Source organism: Empidonax traillii, unplaced genomic scaffold (genome assembly GCF_003031625.1).
Source record: "Empidonax traillii isolate 1590-97213 ecotype Southwest subspecies unplaced genomic scaffold, ASM303162v1 scaffold428:size834259, whole genome shotgun sequence".
NCBI lineage: Eukaryota > Metazoa > Chordata > Aves > Passeriformes > Tyrannidae > Empidonax > Empidonax traillii.
The window spans coordinates 468,772-493,519 of record NW_020955621.1 but is presented as its reverse complement, the minus strand read 5'-3'; the positions used below and the strand labels follow the sequence as shown (position 1 = coordinate 493,519).

General features: G+C 38.5%; 1 protein-coding gene across 1 annotated transcript in view; it reads right to left on the bottom strand.

Annotated features, from left to right (window-relative positions):
- JAG2 (jagged canonical Notch ligand 2) overlaps nt 1-24,748 on the bottom strand; it is a 70,509-nt gene that overhangs the window by 5,386 nt on the left and 40,375 nt on the right. The window contains exons 6-24 of the mRNA XM_027894475.1: nt 19,401-19,531; nt 18,897-19,016; nt 16,710-16,823; nt 15,765-15,878; nt 15,102-15,215; nt 14,530-14,576; nt 14,078-14,251; nt 11,587-11,737; nt 11,145-11,309; nt 10,441-10,554; nt 9,307-9,420; nt 8,806-8,919; nt 7,778-7,894; nt 7,082-7,109; nt 6,035-6,120; nt 3,667-3,780; nt 3,363-3,478; nt 1,549-1,794; nt 993-1,124 (exon numbers count right to left, since the gene is read on the bottom strand). Of these exons, the coding sequence (XP_027750276.1) occupies nt 993-1,124; nt 1,549-1,794; nt 3,363-3,478; nt 3,667-3,780; nt 6,035-6,120; nt 7,082-7,109; nt 7,778-7,894; nt 8,806-8,919; nt 9,307-9,420; nt 10,441-10,554; nt 11,145-11,309; nt 11,587-11,737; nt 14,078-14,251; nt 14,530-14,576; nt 15,102-15,215; nt 15,765-15,878; nt 16,710-16,823; nt 18,897-19,016; nt 19,401-19,531 (2,311 nt within the window). The remainder of the gene's footprint in view (nt 1-992; nt 1,125-1,548; nt 1,795-3,362; nt 3,479-3,666; nt 3,781-6,034; nt 6,121-7,081; nt 7,110-7,777; nt 7,895-8,805; nt 8,920-9,306; nt 9,421-10,440; nt 10,555-11,144; nt 11,310-11,586; nt 11,738-14,077; nt 14,252-14,529; nt 14,577-15,101; nt 15,216-15,764; nt 15,879-16,709; nt 16,824-18,896; nt 19,017-19,400; nt 19,532-24,748) is intronic.

Sequence of the window (24,748 nt, the reverse complement as noted above, 5' to 3'; positions counted from 1 at the left end):
AAGGGAAAAACAAGAAGTTGTTACAATCACCTAACCATGGGAACGTACTACAGTTAGACCCTTAATTGAGTTCACTAGGTTGAATTTGCCTGACAGTAGCTACAAACAGTACCCTAGAAGTTTACCATAGCAATAGCACGGCTGGCTCTGCCCAAACTGCAGATGCAGTGTCAGACTCGGTGGGTAACACGCCTACTTGCTAATCTAGCATACCTCAAAGGAAAGGCAGTGACTTCCATGTTACTTAAACTGACGAGCTAAACTTAGTCATAGTTTGGAGCAGTTCAAGATGTGGATTATCTAGATAGAAGCTCAGACTAATAACAGTCTGTTCTATTTATACCATACACTTTGCTCCCTGCATCATGGCTCAGCATGTTCTTTACAGTACTAGAAGAGACAGACAATCCAGCTTCTGCCTGGATAAACATTTACTATGAAAACCAACCCTTTCTTGAAATCAAAGCTAGACACTGGTATGAAGTGACTCAGCTGTAAGTGCCTCTAAAGCAAGAATTTAGCTCATTAGGGCAGCAGGTACTTTTATCTACTCATCTTGCACCATCTTCTACTTCTCACTTGGTACCTTGTGTTTAATGAATATCCTGAAGCAGCCATACTCTAAATGCACAGCAGAAACCTCTTCACGAGATCCAATCCAGTCACTTGCAGCCATATCTCCTTACTGAGAAGGGTCAACAGACCAAGATTTCTGACAGAACAAGTAGGCACCTGTTCTCTAATTCGTGCTGAATTACTCCAAAGACTAATTTATCAGGAGATTGTAGTAGCCTTCTGTCATTAATGACCTGCAATTTCAGCTATCTGGCAGTACAGGAAATCGTGAGATCACAACATTGCTTTGCAGTCAAGACTAGGCCACAGATTGCACCACCTGCACTCAAATGCAACAAGCTTAAATGACCTCTTCCCCAGCAAAAACTAATAAGAAAACATTTTTGTATATATATTAATACAACTCTCATACTTACAATAGCGACTTCCACTGCATTCTCTGTGGAGTAAGACAGATCACATAATATTATCAGAGTCCTGTCCCTAGAAACAGTCCTAGTAGCTGGTAAATACCGGATTTCAGAACAGATGTTTTCTGTTGTAGTGCCCTGTTAGAAGCAAGGGAGATGACATGATTTTAGTTCAAGTAAAAAATGGCATGTAAAAATAAACACCTTGAGTTCTTGCAGTTACTAAAACCCAATGAAGGCAGCAAATAGCAGCAAGAAAGGGCAGAAAAGGGTGATAAAGGGTGAAAAACTGAGCTTGCATGACTATCCTAGTATAGCCTGAGCCCATCTTGAAATGTAAAAAGTTCAAGGTTAAAGAAAGAAAATTAAATATTCAGTACAAACCCTAATTTTGCCTCACCCTTTAGACAAAGTACAATTCATAGCAACAGAGGAGTCTAGTAAAAGGTTTTGCAAGTTTATAATAGCAAGAGGTCATACTAGAAACCTTAATCTTCCATGCTGTGACATAGAATAGATCTCCACATATATTGCCATACCTCATTATGAATTCTATTCTCACCTGGGGGACTTTGTCTCCGTTAAAAATTAAAGTAATTCTAGCACAGTCATTGTCCAGGTACCCAGAATTGGGCAGACACTTGATATTGATAGGCAGAGGTTCAGAGGCACTGCATTCTCCCCAGTCTGTGCATGGTGGCTGAAAGCATTTCATGTACTTCTCCTGGCATTCTTGACCCATGGGACACTGGTTGTTTGAACTATCCCAGTATTTGTGTAACAGACAAGGTTTTTTTCCACACCACACCTAGAAATTCAGAAGAACAAAGTACTGTTACAGGTAATTCCTCAAATCAAAATAAGGAATTCAAATAAGATGGTCATGATCTACTGTTGACTGCAAAATATTCACATTTCGATACTGCTGTAATCTAGTAGCAGATGGAGCTGCTGTTCCACAAAATGAGGACATTTTATACGGACAGAAGAGTAAAAAACTGGGCAAAAATAACCCAAGAAACCACTGACTGGGCATATCTCCTTAGAAGTTTATGGATTTGCCCCACATAACTGAGTTATACAGAAGTTGAAGCATTTATTTTAATCTACTTATCTAGACTTCTATAATCCAGAAAGAGAAATATCTCCACAAAGATTGATTTCTTCAATATTTATGCTGAGATCCTTGACAGAGAATGCTGAATATGTCAAGAGTTGATGTACACTGGTTGATAAGCACTGCCACTTCAACCACACTCCCAAAAGAAAACACTACGCTGGTACCCACAAATAACCGAGGTGCAGCAAGTTTCCAAACACAGTTCCTTCCCAGGAGATGGACTTCAATGATCCCTGTGGGTCCCTTCCCACTCAGGATATTCTATGATTCCAGATAACCTTTAAGATTCTACACAATACTATACAGTTGTTAGTGTAGAAACTTACAGATTCTTAAAGCACAACTGTCAGCCGGAAGGTGAATTTATTCCACTATGCAGGAAAGAACCAAATACCACATATGGGTAACTCGCATTTACAGCACCAACCATTTGAGATTCTAGTTACCTTCACATACTGTTATCTTCTGAAGACATTTCAAACTTGAAATCACAACACCATAATGGGTCTAAAATAGCATTTCTAAATTACTAAGTGCAAGATTTAGCTACTTCTTTGCCTACAGTGTGCACTTAGCTTATAAAAAAAAAACCAAACAAGTAAGACTAAAGCTAGATAGATAAAACCTGGAGAGATTTTTTAACTGGTGCTCCCAGTGAAAGATGGGAGACTGCCATGTAAGGCAATGTTCTAAATGCTATTAGTGCTCAGCTGGAACCACCACTTAGCCCTACAACTTGTCAGTGGCACCAACCTTCCTTCTCTCTCCAGCTGTGATATAAAGTTGCACAGGTACCACAAACCCACTGACAAATGCTATTTCGGGAGAGCAGAAAGGCTTGAAGCACATATACTAACACATTCAATCTGCCACTGAAGGACAAGACAAAAAGGCAATTAATACCCACTGAAAAAACTTCTTCCAATGTATCCTCCACCTTGGAAGTAATATCACACAAAATTAGGAGCTCTAAAACTGTTTGGAAAGTGTTAGCAGAGTAATTTATTTACCCTTTCAAGGATCATTATTCCAGTTAATATTTCATTTTCTGTAACAAGAGCTCTGGAGAGCTTGTTCTAGCAGGCAGAGAGCAGACAGTAACTTATGATTATAAAGACAATCCATAAGTACTTTTACAGGAAGTCACTTTTTTTTTATAAACAAAGGAAATTTAGGAGAGACAAAGACTAACTTGTGCATGAAGAACAGTAAGTTTCAGCCAGAAGAACTTAAAAAAAAAAGCTCAAAATGCCTACCTTGGTGCAGTCAATACGGCCATCCAAACAGTGGCAGCTGTTGCACTCTTGTTCCCACCGACTCCCATGGGGAAAAGTCATTCCTTTAAGCCAGCAAGGCTTTCCAATTCCAATCACTAAGGGAAAAAACAAACAAACAAACCTACACTCAGACATTTCACCTCTTCAAGTTAAAACTATACAAATTTAAATATAAAAATAATAGCTACTGTTCCTTATACATCAGACTACTGTATATAAACCCTATACTAGCTACATTGTGTGCTACCGATTTTTGGGTAAAGGTTGATAGATATAGGAATACCTTCTTGGCATCTTGGACCAATTCTTCCAGGGGGACAAGTGCATCGGTATCCATTTATTTCATCTATACAGGTGGCACCATATCCACAAGGGGAGGACTGGCATTCATCAATATCTGGATAGAAAATAGGTAAAACTCAGTGACAAGGACACAGAACACTGTAATTAATAATTTACTGAGATGTAATTGACAATACCTCCTTTTCTAAAAGCAAAGGACAGTTCCTCTTTAGAATTAATCTCCTAATTAAACAGTTCTACCACTTTAGCAGTAACCTGTAATAGATTTCTCATAATTGCACCCTAATTGAAGTTCTGGTAATCAAAACAGCAGTCATACGCTGACTCATCTCACAAAGCAGAGGTGTTGGAGAGCTGAAGGTGCTAATGCCTTCTCCACGTTCAGCTATAGAACAAATCCCACATCCTGTTCTGGCACTAAATTCAGACCTTTAGACTTCCTAGAAAAGCACATGCTTTCATGAGGTTATCACAGTGCAAGAGCTGAACAATGAATTTTGCTCAACAAGGCTCAAAAAAGTGACTTGGTGCAATACAAGACACTGAGAGGCAGAAGAATAAAAGTTTGGTTTGTAACACATTTGACGAACATCAATAACCTTGACATAAGTGAGCAGATTAATTTAGTGCATACATAGGACAAAAGCCTCTTAAAAAAAACCCACCTTCCAAGATTCAGAGGCTTAGCTGTAGAAATCTACAAAAAAAGGCAGGGAAGCATAGTGCACTCAGATGAATGGCAAGGGGTCATTTGTTATCCTGGGGAAGTGACCAATACCAATTTATGCAACAGGTTACAAAGGGCAACAGAGTCCAAATTCAGAAGCTACAGGAACCAACTGCTTCGTTTTCAACCTTAACCTTTCTCTTCCAAAGCATCTTTTGAAAGGTTTCCATCCACTGAATACAAATGGCATTCATATTTAATCCCAACCCCTCAGAAAAACTGTTTAAACACCAGTTCCTGTCCAAAACACAGTATCAGCTCATTTTCTGTCTTTAAAGGACTAAATTTGGAAAGTGAATGTGATTAGTGGCACTAATGAGACTGCTACACATGTAGGCAATGGCAAATAATCAAACAGATATGGAAGGGCTTTTGGTTCTATTGTAGCTTCCTTCAAGTGCACTAAGATGAAATTTAATGCAAATACACACGTATCTAAATGTCAGTGGGGTTTAACTACTCTTCCCTCCTCTCTTCAAGCTATGTAGTTTTAAGATCCTCCAGTCTCTGTATGCTGAAAAAAGTGACTGATAACTCTGTTTCTGTATCAGCCATAAAAGGCATTTTTGTCAGAGCTACTCCTTCTGTCTACACCAGTCTAAACAAGCAAAAAATGTCTGCAGTTCCATTAAAGCACAGTATTTGTATTTGTGACGTCCTACCCTTAAGGGGAAGGGAGCACTCAAGGAGAATTCAATATCCCTTTCTGGGTGTCTAGGCACAGATACAGGATGATCTGCCATTCCTGGTTCTGTATCCAGACATCACTAAGCTGATGCTTCTACAAGTGCTGCAGCTGCCCCCTCCAACTAGAGGTGCTGGTTTTTCCATAAGCCAGAGTGAGGATGAAGTCTCAACTTGAAGGCACAACACCATACTGATGGAGTGGAAGGACCAAGCCCAAAAGCCTCAAGGCTACAGAAGACTCCAAGTTTGATCTTCTAAAGTAGAAATAAATTAAAAATAAGGTATCTATCTAAGCAAGTCAAAATGGTAACATTCCATTAAAAAAAATAGTAAACACCCAAACCCAACCAAACAATAACACGGGATTCTTCCACAACACTTCAACACAGTTTTAGGGTTGTTGCTCTCCTTTCTTTTCAGCCTCTATCCTTAAAGAGTAATTGCAGTGTAACAGGTTTGTTTTCTAGCTCTGAAAGACCTTTATCATGCTTCTGTTATTCACGTGCCAGCACTGCACTCCTGATGTTTTTGTTTTCATTTGCAAAGTCTCAGGGGATTTTGGTTTCTAATGTTAAGTGGAACACCTGCTGATATACATCATCTTTACCAACAAGTTGTTTATCAAGAGAAATACTTGAAAGGTAAGGTACTATGAAACCAGCACCCCAGAACCTTCAGAACTGTCCAGTGAAACCCAGGAACCAAATCTTACAGTATAATTTAAGCCAAGTCATTTCGGCTCCATTTAATGAAATTAATAAAGGAATATAACTTGGCAATATTCACAAGGTATCAGTACCTGGCTTAGCAGGTGCTTCTGTTTCATTGTTTGGAATTCAGCTAACCTAACACAAAAAGGGTCACCAGGAGTTCTTTCAGATTTGTGTATCAGAATGGTACAACCATTCAGGCCTTTACCCACGCAGGTACTTACTAATTCTGCAGTCAGGACCAGCAAACCCGGGTGCACATTCACATCGAAACCAATTCACCCCATCAACACAGATGCCTCCATTGTAACTGTAAAAATAACAAACCTCTCATTACACCAGTCGTTCTCAGGGTAGATTCACTTGTCTGAAGATGAGCTTTAGGCAGCGTGTTCAGATGCAAATTTCCATTGTCCCTATTCACAATACTCTCTCACTATTCAACAATGCAAAATTAAAAGGTCCCTGTTAATTCATGATACAAGTCTACTTAAAAAAAGCCATCTGCATTGTTTCACTGGGCTCCAGTTAAAACTTTGTTAATTAAAGCCTCTGTTGCTGTTTAAGGGGATGATTTATTCCTATCAACAGGGAAAGTGTAGTGGTAGACAAACAATATTGCTTAGTAAGTCACCTGTTAAAACAGCAGCATCCTACAAATACAAGAGAAAGTATAGCCACAGATCTCAAGGAGATGGAACAGCAATTCCAAGAAAGTCCAAACTTTTCAAGTTTGGTTCTTTTTTTAATACATGACACACCAATTGCTTCATCCACACAGTGTTTTTTGCCTTCAACCATAAATATCAACCTCCATATTCAAAATATTCCCATTGTATCTTCCAAAAATTTAATTTTGTTTTAAAAACATGTTTAGAAGTAGTAATTGATCTAACAGGACATTCGAATTTATTTATTTATTGTAAACTAACAGGTTTCAGTTTCTAATTTTTTATTCTACTCAATTGCAGAGGCTTCAAAAGTTATCAAGTCTGATTCACTTCATATCACTGCAATTTACTATTAAGCTCTAGCATGAAGACTACACTAAAATACTTTTTTTACATGAATCGACTCAGGATTGTTTTGCCTTTTTTGTTGCTGTCAAGGAATAGATATGGCATGGCAAAAAAAAGGGTTTTAAGATATTTTAGAGAAGCTGGCTTCAATTATTTTAGAGTAGAATTAGTTCTAATCTGAAATGGAAGTCCATATTACTGTGCTCACTTTTGTTTTCACAATGGGTACAGAACTGGAGGTCACATACTTACCATGGATGAGGGTTGCAGTCATTGGTGTCTATAAAAAAGAAGAATACAGACTAGTGTAACTAGTGGCACAATTTATTTTCCAATAGTTAATACTATGGTTTAGAAAACGTTATCTGGCAAGGAAAGTAAATAAAAATAATACAGAATTGAATGTTTTCTTCCACCCTTGCAAAGAAAGTTCAATTATCATATCACCAGTAGACTTAGAGTAAAAACAGAGATGAAATTTAGATTTTCCCTCCCCCAGTGTTATGCCTTGGGGAAAAAAAACCCACAAACCAAAGCTGCATGCTTTGCTCCACCTAACCAATTCATTGTATTGGTATGTCAAAGTAGTTAACTGCTATCCTCAGAGAAAATGTCTTTATATGCTACTGCTCGCCTTCCCATGTAGTTTTCATTATTAAAATTAGTATTTCTGTGAGGACTTTTTCTGCTCTGCACATGTTTCCAAAAACTATATTTTTACAGAAGGCTGGGAGTCTTATTTTGGCAGAGACTAGATACAAAAAGAAGCATGACAAACTCTTCATTCATTACTCGAGCATCGTCTTCTTTACCTACCTCCCACTCTGAATGATTCATATATTTTGGCACACGAACCCTATAAACTTGCTTTGTTTCAGTCAACAGCTCTCCGCCAGACACTCCCAATATCCCAGGGGAAGGCAGGGGAAGAAAGGAGAAAAGCCTTACTCTGTGTGCATGTGCGTCCTTCCCATCCTTCTTTGCAGATGCATGAAAAGGAATCTCCACTGCCAACACATGTTCCACCATTCATGCAAGGGTTTAGAATACAGCTGCTGTTTTTAGCTTTGAAAAACAGAAAAGGTCTCTATTTAGCACAGGAAACAAAGAGTACATATCATCTGGGTATGTTAATATCACAATCCTAAACAATATTTAAGTCAACAGTTGAAGACTCACAAGGTCAAAAGTCTCCAAAAATAGTCCCATTGCATGACAGTCTCTCACCTTCACCATCCTCCCAATTCAATTGTTTAATTGAACCATAAAATTTTATTGAAGAAGGATTACTTATTTTCTTCCCCATCTGGGTAAGCATTCTTCAAATACTGCTAAATTACTGCTTTGGCAGCGAGTTACCCAGATCACGAGGTGTTCTTCATTATAAAATACTAGAATTTAAAGTCCAAGTTTTGAAAAAAAAAGCTGCAATTATATCTAAGAGTAGTGAAACTGTACTAAATGACTTCCAGTCAGCTTTCTGGTCCTAATGGAAGTTTCATTTTCAGAAAGATGGACCACAGATACTACATTGAACATCCAAAACAACTAGAGTGGTTCCCTACAGCAGGCAGTAACCCTGCAAATCCCCAAGGAGCACTTCATTCCATTTTTCCCGAGTATGTCCGCTCAGACACCTCTTGATCACAAACTTATTCACATTTTGACTCTGCAAGCCAAGTGGGGAACTAAGTTCCCAGGACAACCCTCACACAGGGCCTCTAAAGACTAATAGAGAAAGGTATTATGCTTAGGGGAAGCTAGAGACCATAAATGCAGCCAGAGGAGAACAGCTTCCTAAAAATCAGAATCATGTTAGGGGAGTAGAAAAAGTCACTCTAAACTTCAGTCACCACCCAACTGGAACAACTCTAAACTAGCCAGTAGAGTGTTCCTATTTACTAAACAATTTATTTATTATTTAAACACTTCTCTACTTCTTCTGCGTTCACCTGTAGATAGTTTAGAGAGCTTACCAGTGTTGCAAGTGCTTCCTATCCATTCTGGAGGGCATGAGCAGCGGAATGTATCTCCATCATCATAGCACGTTCCACCATTGCTGCAAGTGTTTGCATCACACTGGTATTCACCTACACATCACAACAAAGCAACTTTAATTTCCATTTCTCTTGCTGAATTTAAAGAATATGTACCTTTTAATCACAAAAGTACTTTTTAAAAGAGACTTAATATTTAAATGCAACAGTACAAGAAACACATAGTTCCACTTGCTGTATTACAGTAAACAACCCAAAGAATGGAATCTAAGGACATGTCTTACAAAACTGTTTCACTGCCATGAAGGAATACATTTTTTAAGTGTTCCATTTTGTGACTGGGAAAATGGAAGAGGTAATGAAAACGTGCCTATTTTTTCACTGCGATTGTTTTATTTTAAATTTCAGGAACTCTAGTCCCTTGAGAAGAAAGAAAACAAATCTTTGGGTAATCTAAAGATCAAAGCAAAGAACACTTACGTGAATGACAAGTTTTGCCTTTCCAGTCATTCTTACACTCACAATAGAAGTCATTTACCAAATCAATGCATCGGCCACCGTTGTGACATGGGTTAGGAGAACAGTCATTGAAATCTAGAAAAACAGTTATTCAGTTTAGATGATCTAGCCCAGCCAAGGCCATGAGAAAATACAAAACACTTCTCTATAAAGAAAATAAATTTTGTGCTATTCAGGAAGACAGCGGTCCTAATTATTACAAAGTTATATTTATACAAGCAAGGAAAAGCTCTGATATAATACAGAAAAACACAAATTATGAAAGATTTTCTGATAGCTTAGAAGGACCATTCAGTATGACTTCTAAGTAGAGCACCAAAGTAACTGCATTTTTACAAACAGCTGCATTCTGAACTTCAGAAAAACCTTTCTAGGAGGGACTACAGTGACCTGAAAAAGGGGCCCCAACACAGGACATCCACATGAGACAGTTAAGGCCCCCTTCTCCTGCTTTATGTTTCAAAACAGAGAATTAAAGCCATTAGGTGGGTTAACCATATACACATGTGTATGTACACACACATTAAACATACACACAAACATGAATTTTAGGGAAAAGTCTTTTCACTTGAGACAAACGTCTTAATAGGTGGAACATAATTATTCCAGAACAAACTTCATTTAGACCACACAAAAGGCTCTTTCAACAGCAATAGCTGCCAAAAGTTTCTCAGTCTGTATTTCACTTCTGAATTCATGCATGTCCTGTAATAAGTCTCAGCAAGTCCTTGCCATCATGCTTTAGAAGGGGCTTCATTCAGAGTGGAAAAAGAAACAACCAGAGTTTCCTCTGAGGTGGACTTAACCATGAACTGGCCTAGTACAGTTCATGGACTACCTTTTTGCCTATTCCCAGGAGAAAAAGTTCTCTCCTCCAGCAACAAATCCTGTACTACAGCAAAGAATCAGATTCTGATCCTATTAAAGGAACTGAGACTTTTAGAGCAGCTACCCAGAATATCTTCCAGGAAATACTTCTGCAAACAAGACTGTAGTTACAGAACGGAGAAACTACCCCATTATTAACTACATATCAACCACCTCTGTTACAACAAAGCTGTAATATTTGACCCTACAACACTTAGCAGTACTCACTTGTGTCACACAATTCTCCTTCCCAGCCACTTGAACAGAAACATCTAAATGAATCAACTTCATCGATGCATGTCCCACCATTCTTGCAAGGTTTCCCAAGACAATCATTGATATCTACAACAGAAAGTCAACAATTATTGCTCAAAGCTCTTCCACCCTACTTAGAGGAGTGATGTAGACTTGTGCCTCCAGGAAAAGCACAAAGTTATTACTTCATTTGTACATGCAAAAGAAAGAAAGGCTCAACCACCTCTTCTCAAGCCTGGTAAGGTTTCCAGCTGTATTCTCTCTCATGTAGCAAGTCAAATCAGAGCTTAAAGTTTACCTGGCAAAAATATCCAGGTGTTTAAAAGACAGCTAGAGCAGAATACAGGTACTACTAAGCTGTGCTGTCAATGTATCAGTCCCTTCTTTATCACCCTCATGTTGGAGAAATCCATGGCTTCTATGGATATACAGAAGGTAGTGGGCACTGACACACTCACATTGAAGTTGGACTAAAACCAGTTTCCTTTCACAGAGGAAGTGTGAACCACTACAAAGACAACTGCTTCCAGAAGAAACTGAATTTCAAGCAGTACCTCCAAAACAATGCTCTGTGTGACTTTATTGAAATCCAAATGTTCTGTTTTATGTTGTAAAGCCTCATAACAAAAACTAAGAAATTTTTAGAGAAAAATAATTTATAAACAACTCCTACTTACTTTCATGACAGTATGTTCCAGTAAAACCTCTGTCACAGGCGCAAGTAAAGTTCCCTCCTGGTTGACTAATACACCGTCCATGGGGCCCACAAACATTAGATGAAATGAAACGGATTCCTTCTTGGGTAGCATTAGTGAAGACTTCTATTGTACAGCTGTCTATTACTAAAAATGAGAAGTGTATCATCAGAGTAATGAGCTGCATCATCAGTTTTTAATTTTAGAAACGTTATACAAAAATTAAAACTAAATCACAATTTTATGTCAACTACGAGTTACCATCTACCTCTATAAATAAGGAGCATTTCTTTTCACTGCCTATTTTACAAAGTCCAAGTGAGTACAATAACTTTTCTGCATTACTCTATTCCCAACAATACCACTTTTTTTCCACTGTGTACCATCAATATATCACAACAGATTTCTAGACAACAGCAGGTACCTTTACAAGAATTGTTCTTGCAGTGGTCCTTGAGATGAGAGCAATTTTTTCCATCATAGTCATCAGGGCAGGCACAGTAATAATCTCCTCCCAGATCATAACATTTAGCCCCATTCTGGCAAGGGTTAGGTTCACAGAAATCAATATCCATCTGTAAGAGAGACCACAGTTAGCAGCAGCTGCTTCATTTCCCAGGAGCAGGCAGCATTATCTGCTTTGGCAAAGACACAGATGAAGCTAATGTACAAGGAACCTCGGGGTTTAAGAAGGTTTATGAATCATACATATTGCATTCCATCCTGCAAGACACAAACTTCAGCTTACTTCAGCCCATCCTGACACAAAGCATTTGTGCCACCGCTAAGAAGATACTCCTTTGCAGGAGGCTGAATCAGCACATTTGCAACAACTTAGCAAGGAGTTACTTAAGCCATTAGGAGGCATCTTATTGTGACTGTTGGGGATCACTTTAAGTCACTTCTCTGTCCTCCACATTCATGGACTAAGTGCTATAATGTAAGTCAAATACCAGTGCACTTGTCAGCTTTGTGTCTGCAAGAGATTTAAAATACACAGAACCTGAACAAAATCCCATCCTCTAGAGCAACTTCTCTTAACATCTCAATTAACACGGAGAATTTGTTACAAAACCACACAGCTTGGAACGGACCTCTAGAGGTCAGCTACTCCCCACCTCCTGCTCAAAGTAGGTCTAGTTAGACCCACCTGCTCAGGGCCTTATTCCTACAGATACTGTCACCATGCCAATTTACACACAGATATACGAGGTACATTTTGAACTCTTACCATCTGATTCAGAGAGCAAAATTTAAACCTAGCTTTCACAATATAACCTTTAACATGGACATTGCTGTGGCAAAACGATTCTGCTGCTTTCTGCTTTAGATCGACACACAGGATCAGTGATTCCGTGATGTCCTGAACTGGTCTCAAAATCCACAAAGCAGCCTCAAAAGGGATATTTTTACATCACAGTATCTTTCCTCCAAACTGTTATTCTTAAGGATTGCTTTTCTCAGGTCAGTCTTTCCTTCTTCACATCTCTCTCGGGAGAAAGATAACTTTCAACTTTACAGACATAAAATTAAGCCCAATAGTGGGTTTTATGCCTATTTTTAGCAGTTCAGTAGCTAAATAGGAGAAAAATGTAAAACTAGCCAAAGCAGAAGGAACTCAAATGGTGTTAAGTATTTAATTCAGAGGAGCACATACAATTCCAGCAAGCCATTTTGTGTTTTCATATGGAACATTCAAAGCAAACTATTAAAAAAAAAAAAAATAGCTAAGGGCTGAGAAAGATTCTCAGATCTCCTCTATCTGATGTCTCCATTTGTTTCCTTCCATTAGTGTAAATTTCCCCTTCCCAATGCAAGTTCAGTAGCTGGTACTTTAGCATCTGGAATCAATGGTAGATATTTCCTGCAACACACAAGGCAAGCAGCCAACTCCCCCCTATTATTCAAGCACATTTGCTAAAACTTTAATTACGCAGTATTGTATGAATCAGCCCAGAGTAGGGGACTCAGGTTATGATTCTTATGTAGAAATCAGCTATTAGATGCTGCACCAGTTTTATTAAACTGGTTGGTACCTGCAGCCCTTTTTAATTTTGAATAAAAGGAGGGCATTGCTTCTTTAACAATGCAAATAGCAGAATAAAATTGCTTCAGCATTTGAGGTAGATCACTCCAATGTCCTCCACAAAAAAATCTGGAGTAAATCCAACAAAACTCTAATACCTCCAGTTGATGCTGTCTTGCTAAGCATAACACTCACATGGATTTGGCTATCAGCAAAAGCCAGAAAGTGCATACTTAATGCAAAATAATTTTACACTGAAAAGTCTAACATCCTCCCTAGAAAGAGGAATATCTTCAATATCATTAAGTACTTTAGGGATTATGATTAGGACTTCAATATTTCAGATCTGAATCCTTAAGCACTAGAACTTCATGTTCCTAAAATGATCTCAAACAAAGTTCTGAGAGCCAATACTTGCATATCTTCCTGCCTTTAATATTTATATTAATTATCTACATTATGTGTAATATGGATAATTAATAATTAATACACTCCTAGCAACAGCAGTAGGATTACTCAAAGGGTAATTCAATTACGTACTTCAGAGATTTCAGGATGAGAACCTAAAGCAGTCTAGGGTAAAAGGACACAGGTCCTGACAACTGCAAAGTAAAATGTTTCAAGCTTAAGCAATACTTGCAGCCTTAAAACACTTAGGAAGGTCAACACCTATATGCAACAACTTGTATTTTATCAGGCAGCAAATTCAAGTGTTACAGCTACTATGACAGCACTGCACAACAAATTTGCTTATTCAGAGTATCAGGTAACAGCTACGATAGTCAGTAATGCTTCAGCCTTCGGTTACTCCCATTTAAACCCAGAGATATATTTCTTTCAAGAATTCAATCCATGAGAAGTATTGCAATAATGTCTCCACTGCCCTCACCTCGCAGAAGACTCCCGAGAATCCCTGTGAACACAGGCAAGTGAATCCATTCACCAGGTCTTTGCAGCGGCCTCCATTTTGGCAGGGATTGCTCTCACACTCATTTGTTTCTATCTCACAGTTTTTTCCTGTGAAACCACGAGGGCACAAGCAGTGGTAACCATTCACTTCATCCTTCAGAGGCAGGAAGAAAAGAAGCAAAGGTAGAAGGATTTGTTTATTGATAAAACTTGCACACAAAAATTCAAGCTATTTCTATATTCTGCATTTGGGAACAGTGGTAGCACCACATAGAAAGTTATTTTGTGAAATGGGTGCAGGAGTCTGCAGGTGTAATACTACACTTGTAATGTTTAACCTCATTTAAACAACCTGTAATTCCAAACTACAGAATGTATAACTAGGCAGAAAAAGACTAATTTTCAATATGGAACGTAATAAGTAAGAGTTACCTTACAAGTCCCTCCATGCTGACATTGTCCATGACAGTCATTAATATCTATAGATAAAATATGAAAAGCATTAGAATTTATAATGGAAGGCTAAGCTGTAAAGTATAGGTTTAGTACAAAAATGGAGAACAAATTATTTTCAGAAAGGCATTTTCTGAATGTTTCAATAGAAGACCTGATGTTTTAGGAGATTCTCATTTTTAGAAATATCTAATAAAAAATTACATTCTATATTTATATTACAATGTACTAAAAATGACTAAAATACTCCAAAAATTTTGTATCTAACATTTTAGCATAAAAATACTTTAAATTTAATCAGTACATGATATCATTCAGAAATAAGAATGAAGAGATTTACTAGTTAAAGTATATATCAGCTTATTTTAATACAATTACCTTTTAAAATAAATTTTCAAACAGTATTTTCAATTTTCATTGCTATAAGTTAGAAAAATCCTGACAACAGGTATTTTTTCTTGCACAAGTATGTGCACTATCACTCATCAGAAAAATCTTTTTCAAAGAACAAAACATCCTACTGTCATCATACATACTAAAGAAATACTAACTGATATGACAATTTACTCCTGTCCATCCTGGAATGCAGTCACAGTAATATCCACCAATGAGATTTTTGCAAGAGTAAGCATTAACACAGGGTTTCCCCTCACACTCATTAGCATCTGTGAAAGAAGAGAAAATAAAGAAGAGAATAAAGAACAAACCCAGAAACAGATTACCACAGCACCAAGCAAAGTGTCCATGCAGTCCAAGCATTAGCAGTTCATATTATACATTGGTAGGGCACTGAAACCATTTTTATACCACAGGTTTTTAATCCACACTTGCCTACAGTAGCACATGCATGTTATCTTACTCTTCCCTTTGCCAAAACTCAAAAAGATAATATGTTAGTCAGGGCAAATCCCCTTCTTGCCCCCATAAGCTTAAGTCACTGTTCTGCCACCATGAAGAAGGAGCTACCATCACCAATGCTGCATTTTACAACAGAAAAGTTATGGGGCTTTACAAGTTAGCTTAAGTTGGGGCTCAAATAGTTAGATTCACCTGAAACTTCTGGCTTTATGACCTACTAAAGAGGAGCTAAGATAACAATAACAACACAACACCACATTTCATTCAATAAACATCATGCCGGGAACACACACTGTTATTCCCTATTTAGGAATAACCTCCAGCCGTCATCAAAACTTTGGAAGGCAATTACTTACCAAGCTGACAAGTTGCTCCAATCCACTGTTGTGGACATATGCACTCAAATGCATTAATACCATCAATGCAGGTCCCTCCTTGAGCACAAGGGTTAGAGGCGCATTCGTCAATATCTGCAAAGTCAAAGCGTGCCTTCCATTACACGGCTCAAGGCCTGGCTTAACAGGTTTTGGTTTAAAGTTATTTTGAGATAAAGGGGGAGAATGTATAAACAAACAAGCTTAGGAATAAACTAGCATTTCTAACCTAACTTTTACTTAGGCTTTTCTCACATCTGAGATAGGGGGGGGAGAGAGGAATTCTGTTTGCAAACAGTCAGAAGACTCAGTTAATCTGCCAATAATTTGCACATTCATTGAAAGTCATGCTCCTAGATCATGACATAAGTTTAGCCAGTTTTGGGTTTGTGGTTGGTTGGGGTTTTTTTGGTTTGTGTGTTTGTTTGTTTTTTTGAGAAGAGTTACTGTTTAAAAAAATAGATAAGCCACCTGTGTTGTTCCAAATCACAGGCAAATCAACTACAGAGATCCACAATACATTTCAACCGCTTCCCTGTCTTCCAATCCAGACATGTAAGCGTTTAAGTGCACAAATCTACTCTTCAACTATTTAAGAGAGGGAGAACCCTTGATCTTCATATTTCTTAAAATGAAACCATTCTGTATTTTCCTTTAAAATTGTCAAACAAGTTTGGCAACAGGGCATTTCTTGGGATATGGTGCAACTATGCTTTTGATTGTCTTTAGATTTTAACTGCATTAAATCAGTACTGCTGGCTGCATAGTACCACTCCTCTTTTCAGTCCACCAGTGCTTAGCTGTCAAAAAGACAGGTAAAGTAAAAGACTACCACCAAATTCCATACCCACAGAGCATGGTGTTACCAAGTTAGCTGCATCAGCCCTTCCGTCCTAACAGGTTAGTCACCAGTAAATGCATACCCACCAATAGCACATGTTGGTCCACTCCACCCCGATGGGCAGTGACACTTGAAGCCTGACGAAATTTCGTGACAAATTCCACCATTAGCACAGGGATTAGATACACAAGCATGCTCCGCTGGGAAGAAAGAGGGAAAGAAATTCTTGCTAAATACTCTTCCAGTATCCAATGGAAGGAGAACATGGGGTTTAAAATTGCATTGATTAAAAGTGGCCAAGAGCAAGGGCAGCGGAGAGGTGCCAGTACATGAGGTTGGAGCCTCCCTCTCCCAGCTGCAGAGAGTTAAGATTCCCAGTAGAAAACTAAAGCAGGATTTTGCTGAAGGTGCATCATCCTTCCTACCTAATGACTACAAAGCCTAAATGTAGACAGGTTCATTTTATTGCAATATCCCAGGAACTAGAAAAGTTCCCCATTAACATTCTGCTTCCAGCCATACACTTCCACCTCCAGATGCTGCAGCACTTCTTTTAAATTCAGGGAGACAAAACAGATATGCTGTGTTCAGAGGTCTGAGCAGTAGTAGTAGTTTAAGTATAAATGGTCTGTTTAGCTTCATTCTAATACTGTTCCTTGGAAACAGCACAGAACAGAAGTGCTGGCAACTCGGGGCAGTGCTGCTCGTTGTCACTCCATGTAGGGTGTAACACTGGCAGAAGCTGCACTAAGCAAAAATCAAATTGAGGAGGGACAAGCTCTCTGCCATCACTTTTGGTGTCTTCCCTTCTCAGTTGGAATTTTTTTTTTTCAGGGACGTTATCCACTTTGAAAACTGAATTTACATTGTCTATGACCCTTGGTACTAGTACCTAAAGCAGTTCATATACCAACCTACTGTTAATAATCATAACAGCTCTGAACAACTGTATGGCTCCTTTTTCACTACCTCCTCACCTGAAGAGCCAAGGTTCTTCCCCACAGCTTTCAGGGCAAGCTAAGACAAGATTTCATCCACTTTAGCCTAAACTTTGCATCATATTCTACCAGCAGAAGCAAAATTCAAGTTTTGATAGTATCTTTAATACAACAGCACTTTATGGAAGTTCAAAGATCTACATCCTGATTAACTCTGGAAACCTTCTGTAATAGTTTAGTCAACTTAAGGCCAAGCAGTTAAGTGAGAGGAAAAAAATGGATACTTTCCACGGAAACTTTTAACTATCAAGGAATAGCAAAATTCATAGTGAGAAGACTAGGACCATCACATTTTAAAAAAAGGATGTAGCATCATGACAAAGAAAGAACATCCAACTGCATACTATATGTGAAAAAGTTAAATCAAAAGCTTCAGGTTTTTTTCAAACTTCAAATCTTTAAAGCAAAATAGGAAAAAACTAGAAAACTGCACACTTGTCCATTTACCTCCAAAGTGAGAATAATCATGAAAAGTCTGCAAATACTAAAGTGGTCCCCAGAATACGAACATTTTGGTCTTTGTGTAACACGCAAACAGAGACAGAAAAAAACAACATGCTATCTTCGTACTTTGGTTGAGATAGGAAGCAGGTTTTTGTGTTGGAAAGACACAGATCTGTTAGACTCAAGTCACAAAGACATACTTCATCACAAGTGTGGTTTAAATGCTTTCTTCCATTTTGGCAATGGGAACAGGAAAGAGACTTTTTGTTCAGACTGCTCAAGGTGACTCTGTAAGAGGGTTTGAGCACATTTCCATAGTAGCCAATATCTGCATTATTAATTCAAAAGTATCAGAAGTCCCACATTAAAAGATTCAAGTTTCAGTTGACTAAAAAGGATAGTCAACACAATCAGTCAACTAAAAATTTGGCCAAAACCCCACATCACAGTTAAAACTGAAGTGTCCATCACTGCCACCTTCCTTAGAGCCCATAAAATGCACATGTGCCAGCAAACCAGAAGACAAGAAAAGGGGTAGCAGAAAGAAAGGTAACAGGGAAAGGTGCATGTGTAACCCATTTCCATGAGACTACATCCCAACTGCATGTGCGGATTAAGGAAGGGAAGAACCCTAAGGGAAGGAATATTCTCAGTCTTATCTAATTCCAAAGGAAACTGCTGCAGCATTCCTGTTGTCTTCAGTGATTTTTTTGAAGAGCCAGCACGAGGCACTAGACTAGGAGAGATGGAGCTGGCATATCCCCACTGAGCATACAGGAATGCCTAAGACAGTTTCAGATTTCCAAAGACAGATGTAATATCCACAAGTACCAATTTCGCAGTTCTTTCCAGAGTAGCCATCTGGGCAGGCACAGCGATATTCATCCGGCTCGGTGTTCATACAGGTTCCACCGTTCAGGCAGGGATGGTGATTTCCACAGTAATTCAGATCTGGACAGAGAAAAGCGTCAGTCAACGGGGAACACAAATCTCACCATTTTAATCCCTAGGCAGATACACAGATGCCTTTCTGGCTTGAACATCATTCACCCACATCATCCCCATATTCCATGAGCTAGCCTGTCATCTGGTAACTATCCACAGAACAAGGAAGAATGAACAAGAGACAACTGCATGAGTTAGAAGAGTCAGGACCATTCAAGCCTGTTGTCTTATTCTTAAACTTATGATGCTTAGGCACCATCTGCCATAAAAGAATTAAGGCACAGAAACACTCAGGTAGTTGCACACTAGCAGAAAAAAAAAGGGGGTTAATGAGTTATCAGTTAATCATGCAACTTAAACTTATTTTTCCTGTACATTAATGTTAAGTACCTTTGTTACAGAGCAGGCCACCCCAGTTGGTTTCACAATTACACTGCCATGGTTCATTACAGCTCCCATGAGCACAGCCTGGGTAGCGGACACACTCATCACAGAACTGTCCTTGCCAACCATAATGACACCTAAGATGTAAGTTCACATGTTAAAAGTTAGCAACATGGTGCTTAATTATCAGCAGTACATGTACTTAGAACACTACACTTACCATTCTCAAGAACAAGGTCAACTGCTCAATGTGCAACAGATAACAAAACTTTATTTATCCTGTTTAGAAGGGACATACTAGTCTGGTTGAACATCCTTACTGGAACTCGTCCTGCTCAAATGTATTACATACCCTGGCAACAAACACCTCCAAGCACTACGTGTTAAGAGAACTGTACACGAATTAGTAGTTCTTTCACAAGAAGTCCCATTTTCACATAATCATCTCACACTAGGATAAAAATTGTGATTGATATAAAAAAAAAAAGTTAAAATTGCTTTTCAAAAGGAGGCTGCTGCCTTACTGCACCAAGCAGCACAGTGTTTTTCTATGAAGAGAGATTTCAAGGTAACAGCTACTTTGCTCTGAAGTGCTACAGTCCTGAAAGACCAGGGCAGCCAGAGAGGCAGCAATCTTGCCAATTTTCTCAAGGTCTAATTTCTCAAGAGAACCCTTCTGATAGATTTACTCTGTTATAGCTTCAGTGTTCTCTACTGACACTATGGAAAAAGTACTCTTTGGAGAAAGGAGGAGCAAGAACAGAAACAAAAGCCATTAATAATTCATTTGATATAGAGTTGAATTTTTTCCCCCCAAGATTTCTTCAGAGACCAGTATCTTTATGTTAATCTGTAACAGAAGCAACTGTTTATGCTACAGAAAAGTGTTAAAGTCTGAACTTACAAGGAAAAAAAAAAAAAAGGGCATAAGCTAATGTTTTTTCTTAACATATATGTCACACATTTTAAGTAACAAGAAATAGTAAGCTTGCTCTTTTGAGCCAACAAAAGAAGCGTTCTGCCTGCTAAAGAGTATTTCTTATACAGAATTTAAGAGACATACTAGCAACAAAGAGATGCATAAAAACACACTGAATGGGAGTTGGGCACATGCACGCCACTGCAGCCCTAATGCCTAGGGGAAGAAAAGCATTAGAAATTTAACTGTACATTTTTTAGATTTAACACTACCATTCTATTATCCACATGTTTTGAACAGTATAAAGGAACAGAACATGAATTAGGTCTTTAGGGTGCAGTGAGAAAAGACAAGGAGGAGATATATAAGTGAGGAGTCTTGGTTCCTTGTGATTCAATCCCCTTCCACTGTTTCAGTGAGCTGGATCAATCCCCAGAGCAACAGAACAAGTTGTGCTGGCAGCACAGTATTTAAATGTCTACTATTTACATCGGCAGAAGGTATCTAGATACAGATCTTTGCAAGACCAGTTTTTTCATATAAAGTTCAAGAACTACTTTGAGCTCTTAGTCCCAGTACCTGCTCCTCATTGAAAACCTCACAGCTGTGGGATCCCTAAGGAGATCCCTAAGCTGTGTTCCCAGCCCGGAGGCCTCAATTGCTCATCCGAGCAAGGCTGTCAGAAGCCTGGAGAACAGACGTATTTTAGATGCAGTTTTCTTTCCCTGTATTAGCAGTAAGAGGAAATAAATACTGCTCCTGCTAAATTTGATCTCTTCCTTCCTCCTCAAGGACAGAAAAATCTTTTCAGAGGCTGGTAATAAACAATAAAAAAAGCACTTTACTGGCCCCAACCCAAATCTTCATCTATGCCAAACCTGGCACCACTGCCAGTGATTCACCATGACTATCCTAGCCAGAGCCAATTCCCCACCCACATACAACAAGAATCTTCAAGAGCTGAAAGTCTGCATCACAAAGCAAATAATCACAATATCTCAATTTGTTCTCCATAGCCAATGGATAACAAGTTTCTTTGTTAAACGTTGCACTGATACTTAAGAGTACAAGGAAAAATACTGACACTTTCTAGAACTTGAAGGCATCTTAAGCACCTACTTGAGTTTGTAGGTATGCTTGATGGCATTAAAATCAGTTCAGAAAAAAAAAAAGGTTACTGCTTTTTCATGATATTCAAAGTTTACTATTAAAGTTACCACCAAGCCTGAGGGAAATAATTTCTAGAGGCTAAAAGCAGTCCAAAGGAACACACTGTTTACAAGTCAAAAGGTTACTATGTGGTAAGCTGATCAGCCCTCAGTTTACAAGGAAGAGTAAATTAAGATTTCCTCTTGAACAGGAAGTCTGGTCGCATCCTATATTAGCAGGTGCTAGAGCAGCATTAATTCCACTTCCTTCTAAAAAGATAATGTTTACATGGAGTTTTGGCTCACCCCAAGAGCAAGATCTGATCAATAAAGAGAAACCAATTCAGAAATGGGCGTGTTGTCATTTATGAGGAAAATATCAAGCCAAAACACAAGGATGAAAAAGGTTAATGAGCCACTATAAGAAGTCCAAAAGGTACAGACACAGAGGCAACATCATTTAGGAAAAACAAAAAAACAAACCAGAGTTCCTTTTGAAGTACCAACCACTTGTGTAAAAGCTAAAAGGAAACTGCTAGAGCAGCTAATAGTGGGCTAAAGTTACTTCTTCCCTGCCCCCCCTCCCCAGTCAAGAATCAATTAAATTGCAGTTCTAATTTTTTCACATCTGACTAAATAAGAAAGCCAAATATAGAGAATCCATAAGGATTCGCATTGTTCAACAGACAAAGAAAATTCTTATTGGAATCAAGATTCTACTTCCTTTGTCCTTCCCCTCTGCTGACTTCATCAGCTCTAACTTGTCTTTACAACCCAGCACATGCAAAACAAAAATCAGGCCCGGCTTAATCTTAGCCCTTGCTGGGTTATTAGCAGTACAAAGAAGCTACCATAAATAGATTGTTACAGTTTAGTAACTTCCTGATGAGAGGTTGAAGTACAGGCATCTGCTCCCAGACCAAAGCATCCCTTTGGGTCAGAATTAACACAGTGTGATAGGGAGAGAACAAAAACTGCTAGTTATCTTGAAACCAAGAACTTGCAGAAGAGACATGGTAATTCTACAGGCACACTTCACAGCTTCCATTTTCCTTTAGTGAGAGTCTGGTGGCAAAAGAAAATGAGAATTCAAATAAAAGCCTGGAGGAAGGGGAGGTGGCAAGAGTTAACATTAGCAAAAATTATAAACAACATCTCAGTCTTCAGATTAAAACAAAACAAACCAACTGTGCAGAAAAAAATACTGTTGTCATTGACAAGTAGATAAAGCCACAATAATTCAGCTTAGTGTATACTTGGCTATAATACAACAATGGGGCTTCAAGCAGCTATATTCCAGGATAAGGAAAAAAAGACTTTCTTCAGTAAAACTCAATGTGTTTAAAGTAGTAAATTTAGCATCAGGGAAACCTACAGAAGTACTCATCACTACACACAGTTCAAAGGTACATGTGTCCTCAGAAGCAGGAGGGGGTGAAAAAAAAAGAGGGAAAGAAAAGAGAAATAGATTTGCCTTTCCCCCCCTCCCCCCCCCGAGCCATTAAAGACCTAAACTCAAGTCCAGTAGAACAGATTTTCCTAAGGACTACACTTTCCCTATGTTCTTCTGAAACAGTTAAAATTAAGGAAAAAGCTGACAGTGGTCTTTGCTTTCCTCTGAGGATATTTGTATTATAATTATTTAGTGAAAGCTAGGTTGAAACGGAGCATTTCCAAATGAGATGGAACAAGATCCAGTGTTGCTGTATGTAAAAAGATACATTATTAGGAGGAAAAGGCCCTGAGCAATCTGGTCTAACTAGACCTGCTTGGGCAAGGAGGTGGGACTAAATGACCCTGGAAGTTTTGTTCGGGTTCCATTTTATGATAAATTCTGCAGTGGCAGTTAAGGAAGTGACGTGGAACAGTAAAGAGATCCAGATGGTCTGCAAACCATGGTCCCTCAGCACCTTGCATGATTTAACTCCTCCTTATCCCAAAGGAGGATGCCTATCTGCTAACACAGCATGAAGTTAGGGTGCTCTCGATGGTCAGCTTTAACTCAGATGTTTTGTACTATCTTCCCACATGGTTTATTCTCCTGGTTTAATCACCTCTGGCTATTTGAGAGTCCTGAATCTTCTGTGCAGAAAGTTCAGCTGAGAAACTTGGTCTCACACATCTCATCCAATCACTGATCTACTCTGGTTAACCTTAAAGAAAAGTTTCGTAATAGAAAAGAACGAGAGGATACGTAAATAAATTCTGTTCTACACCTATCTGCAGATCTTTGTCAGCACTTCATGCATAAATACATCTAAACCACTAACGTGAAGAAAGTCAAAACTATTTCTGCAGTCTAGGTCAGAATATGGGATCTAAAAATAAATTTAAAAAATCTCAGGCAGGATGTAGGCAATGTGGTATAAGCCTTTAAATACCACAGGTTATACTTTACTGGTATATTGTGCTTTCTACAAAGGTTGAAGTGAAGATCATTATGACATATTTTTTTAAGTAGGCTTTTTGGAAGGAGCTTCTCCCAATCATGTTTCAAGTGTAAACTGGGGCCAAAACACTCAACACAGGAAAATGAAGCAGAACAGTGACATTAAGAGCAGAAGCAAAATGCATCATTCAGGGGTGGGGGAGAAATAACCCTCTTAAATAGAAAACCACTAAATTTTCTAATGACGTGAACAGGATGGTGTTGCATAGGCCAGAACAATAGCTTTATATTAGTTATTTACTTAAAATAACTATAAGAAAGTCTGTTTAAACTTTTAAGAGATTACTTCTTACATAGCAGGCAGCAGTTTTGTCTAGTTGTTAGATCCTACAATACTGAGCATCTGGATTCAATGTTAATAGGTAGTACAGTACTCATTCACTAAGATTTGTCACAACCACTTTACCTACTTTCCTACCTTCGAAATAGGCAAGACAATTTTGTAAATAGGAAAGGGAAATATGCTCGTTAATAAACTCAAATAATTTAATTACCTGAAAGCTTGCTATCTTTTCCCCTCACCCCCAGCATTCTTATCACACCAAAAGATACAAACCCTTCCCTACCAGCTTTTTTCTCCTCTAATAACGGAAGTTATTGAAAGTTAACAGTCTCTCCCCAGTACTCTTTAGAGTTTTGTCAATGAGTTGATAGAGGGGATGGTTCAAAATGTTTTAGGCAGAACACTGCTCATTTAATTTGCAATAAGTGTCTCTAAGAGTGTGCCTGCATTTGCATTAGTTCACACCAGGAACATGCTTTTTAAGTGAACTGCCTGATCATTCCTGTTGATGGTGCATTTGTTCACATCACAGAGCAATTCTGGAACAAAGACATT